Below are 2,389 nucleotides of genomic sequence, written 5' to 3'. Positions count from 1 at the left end.
GTTAGTAACGGAGCATACAGAGAAAGACATAATCTTTCCTCTGATTTATCATTCATTCATGGAACTGTTTACCATAATGAATATACATGTCTTTTTTTAAAGAACATGTGAACCACAGCTAAGGATCACACACTTTGTACAAGGCCATGAACGAGAGACATACACATCAAGGACATACACATAAAGGTAGGGGGGTTGGGGGTGGGTAAACTCACAACCAATGGACACGGTGAGCATTGTTGGGGGGAAGAGCACATCTCAAATCATGGTTGGGGTATGGCAAAGTCATAACATGTAACCAAAATGTTTGTACCCTCATAATCTCATGAAATAAAAAAATTTTAAAAAAAGATATAGGTAGGTATTGTAATTGTCATTTTAGTCTATTATAGGTCAGTATGGGAGATCCATGAAAGGTTAAAAGAAAGATACCTAACCTAGCCTTGGCATGGGATGAGGCAGAAGAGACAGCAGAGAAGACTTCCCTAAGGAGGTAGCACATGAACTGATGTTAGAATGATGAATGGCAATTAGTAAGTCAAGGAATTTTGTGGAAGAAGGAAGGTGAAACAGGATAACTTTGTAAGATATCCATTTTCTGATCCTAAGAATATCTCCAAGCTGAGAACACTCCCAGTATCTACAAACACCACAGATGAGAAAAAATCTTACAGGATTGCATGCTTCTCTCACATCACTTTGTGCATTAACAGGAAAGCACTCTCATCTGAGATGGTGGGGCCACTCTACAACCACACGATGGACACCTCTGCCATATTATTCCTCGCAGGTATTCCAGGATTGCAGTCTTCATATCTCTTCATGACTATCTCACTGAGTGTCATGTATACCATAGCCCTGGTAGGGAACACCCTCATTATAACTGTAATCTGGATGGATTCCACTCTCCAAGAGCCCATGTATTGCTTCCTGTGTGTTCTTGCTGCCATGGACATTATTATGATCTCTTCTGTGGTACCCAAGATGGTGAGCATCTTCTGCTCAGGAGACAGTTCCATCAGCTTTAATGCTTGTTTCACTCAGATGTATTTCGTCCATGCAGCCACAGCTATAGAGACAGGGCTATTGTTGGCCATGGCTTTTGACCGTTATGTAGCCATCTGTAAGCCTCTACATTACAAGAGAATTCTCACACCCCAAGTGACTCTGGGAATGAGTGTGATCATCATCATCAGAGCTGTCACAGCCATGACACCACTGAGTTGGATGGTGAGCCATCTACCTTTCTGCGGCTCCAATGTGGTTCTCCACTCCTACTGTGAGCACATGGCTGTGATCAAGTTAACCTGTGCTGACTCCATGCCCAGCAGTCTCTACAGTCTGGTTGGTTCCTCCATTATTGTGGGCTCTGATGTGGTCTTCATTGCTGCCTCCTATGTTTTGATTCTCAGGGCAGTATTTGGTCTCTCCTCAAGGAATGCTCAGTTGAAAGCATTAAGCACATGTGGCTCCCACGTGGGAGTTATGGCTCTGTTCTATCTACCTGGGATGGTATCCATCTATGTAGCCTGGCTAGGGCAAGATGTCGTGCCCTTGCACATCCAGGTGCTGTTAGCTGATTTGTACTTGGTCATCCCACCCACCTTAAACCCCATCATCTATGGAATGAGGTCCAAACAAATACGGGAGAGAACATGGGGTTTGCTGATACGATGGCTGTTTGGCCACTGCAACCTGGGTTCACGCACACAACCTCTGTTCACACTTTGAACATTCTAGCCAACTTAAAAGATGCCTTAGAGATCTGTCGAGCTCCATTTTTTAACCTGCCACTATTGGAATTCTCAGATGAATCTGTAAAGTGTAGCCTTGTGTAGGTTTTCAATTTCTGGCAAGAATATGAATGAAATGTTTCTGATATTTTGAGAATATTTATAATGGTTTTAATAAGGTAGTATCTGAATCAGAGATAAGTATGGGCAGAGAATACAGATTTGGGGTTTTTCTTTCTTTAGCTTCTGACCCATATTTCCCACCTTATGACCTATCAGTCCCTCTGCTGAAAAAGTTGCTATTTTTCACCTATTTTACATCCCCACACATGCCCAGCCAATTTTCTCAGAACTTTTCCTCCCCTGATGTGATTATATGCAATAAGTGTTAGTATATGACACTGCCCTCTGGCTCAGTGATGAATCTATTTAATTAAGGTCATATGCTTACAACTAGACCAGGGTCTTTCTCCTGCAAAAATGGATTTCAGTTTATCTGGGGAGACATTACCTTGAGATCAGTGATGGTGTTCATTACAACACACGAACTTGGAAAGAGGAAATTGGACAACCGCAAGAGAAGCCAAATAATAAGTTGGGATGAAGAGACCGAGTCTCTTCTACTACCAACTCACTTTGGTCACCTATGTGCATTT

General features: G+C 42.4%; 1 protein-coding gene across 1 annotated transcript; it reads left to right on the top strand.

Moving 5' to 3' along the window:
* The first annotated feature begins 732 nt into the window (after window positions 1-732).
* On the top strand, window positions 733-1,731 carry LOC105811375 (olfactory receptor 52I1-like). The gene has a single exon (XM_012645559.1). The coding sequence runs from the start codon at window positions 733-735 to the stop codon at window positions 1,729-1,731; it is 999 nt and encodes a 332-aa protein (XP_012501013.1).
* The last annotated feature ends 658 nt before the right edge of the window (window positions 1,732-2,389 follow it).

This window comes from Propithecus coquereli, unplaced genomic scaffold (assembly GCF_000956105.1).
Source record: "Propithecus coquereli isolate 6110/MARCELLA unplaced genomic scaffold, Pcoq_1.0 Scaffold235, whole genome shotgun sequence".
Taxonomy (NCBI): domain Eukaryota; kingdom Metazoa; phylum Chordata; class Mammalia; order Primates; family Indriidae; genus Propithecus; species Propithecus coquereli.
The sequence above is the reverse complement of the archived record's forward strand: the minus strand, read 5'-3'. Positions and strand labels throughout refer to the sequence as shown.